Source organism: Microcebus murinus, chromosome 27 (genome assembly GCF_040939455.1).
Source record: "Microcebus murinus isolate Inina chromosome 27, M.murinus_Inina_mat1.0, whole genome shotgun sequence".
Classification (NCBI taxonomy): Eukaryota; Metazoa; Chordata; class Mammalia; order Primates; family Cheirogaleidae; genus Microcebus; species Microcebus murinus.
Genome location: NC_134130.1, coordinates 3,231,056 through 3,232,670, shown reverse-complemented (window position 1 = coordinate 3,232,670; position 1,615 = coordinate 3,231,056). Strand labels below are relative to the sequence as shown.

The window sequence follows — 1,615 nt, the reverse complement described above, 5'->3', positions numbered from 1 at the left end:
GAACACTCATTTTAAAGACAAGGCATTCCGGGGAGTAGCGACAGAAGCAAGGGAGGGACGGTAGCATTGAAGAAACCTTGGTCAGCTTAAAGAAAGCAAACCACTTAGATAATAAAATATAAGATTTCGTGAGTGAATGAGTTGAAAGCGTGTGGCACATTCCTGTTTTATCATTGTTTGGACGTTACGTTTTGCCTCTCTTTCCAGGCAATTTCCATAAGTTATATGGAACCAGGGAACCAAACAGCTATTCCAAAATTCCTCCTTCTGGGACTTTCAGAAGATAGGGACCTGCAGCCCGTCCTCCTTGGGCTGTTCCTGTCCATGTACCTGGTCACGGTGCTCGGGAACCTGCTCATCATCCTGGCCGTCATCTCCGACGCCCGCCTGCACACCCCCATGTACTTCTTCCTCTCCAACCTGTCCTTTGCTGACATCTGCTTCACCTCCACCTCCGTCCCCGAGATGTTAGTGAACATCCAGACGCACAGCAAAGCCATCACATACAAAGGCTGCCTCGCCCAGATGTGTTTTTTCTTGCTTTTTGGTGGACTAGATAGTTTGCTACTGACCGTGATGGCCTATGACCGGTTCGTGGCCATCTGTCACCCCCTGCGCTACACGGTCATCATGAACCCCCGCCTCTGTGGTCTTCTGCTCTTGCTTTCTTGGATAATCTGCCTGACGCATTCTCTGCTGCAAAGTTTGATGGTTTTGAGGCTGTCCTTCTGCGAAGAAGCAGAAATCCCCCACTACTTCTGTGAACTTGCTTATATACTCAAGCTCGCCTGCTCTGACCCCCTCGTTAATGACATCCTGCTGTATTTTCTGTCTGCTCTGCTCGGTGCTATTCCCCTGACTGGGATCCTTTTTTCTTATTCTAGAATTATCTCCTCCATAATGTGCATTTCCTCTGCTGGAGGGAAGTACAAAGCCTTTTCCGCCTGTGGGTCTCACCTCTCCGTCGTCTCCTTGTTCTACGGTACGGGCCTGGGGGTCTACCTAACTTCTGGAACAGCCCAGCCCTCCAGAAGGGGTGCGATGGCCTCGGTGATGTACACCGTGGTCACCCCCATGCTGAACCCCTTCATCTACAGCCTGAGGAACAGGGACATCAAAGGGGCTCTGAGGAGACTTTTTGGCAGAGGAATTGCTCTCTCAGTGACATCACGGAGGTTGGGCCCTGATCCTTCATGGAAAACCATGGTTCAAGCTCTTCAGTAATGGAATAAAGCCACTGGGAGCAGCTGGATCCGCCCCCACTCAAAAGCAGGTCATTGCTCACCTGGGGAAGGACCGGGAGGAATCACAGGGGCACATGAGAGAACTTTTGGGGGTTCACTATTTTGATTGTGCTGATGGTTTCATGGGGGTGCACGTAGGCCAACATGTGTCAGGTTATATCCTTTAAATAGGCGAATTTCCTACATCTCAATAAAGCAATTCCTCTCACTTAGACTCGTGCAATGGAAACATGCTCGCCTTGTGGCCAACTGCAAAACAGAAAGGCTGTGATGTCTTCCTCTCCTTGTACCCAGGCCCCTACTGTGCAACTCTGCCCTTCTGCTCTGGGCTCACCCACGTGGCTACAATGGCCCATGGGGTGTAGGCAGAA

At 50.7% G+C, this 1,615-nt stretch overlaps 1 protein-coding gene across 1 annotated transcript; it reads left to right on the top strand.

The window, feature by feature from the left end:
- Positions 1-219: 219 nt before the first annotated feature.
- Positions 220-1,224, top strand: LOC105869722 (olfactory receptor 7A17-like). Its single transcript, XM_075998391.1, has one exon. It carries the CDS (start codon positions 226-228, stop codon positions 1,222-1,224), a length of 999 nt encoding a protein of 332 aa, XP_075854506.1. The 5' UTR covers positions 220-225.
- The last annotated feature ends 391 nt before the right edge of the window (positions 1,225-1,615 follow it).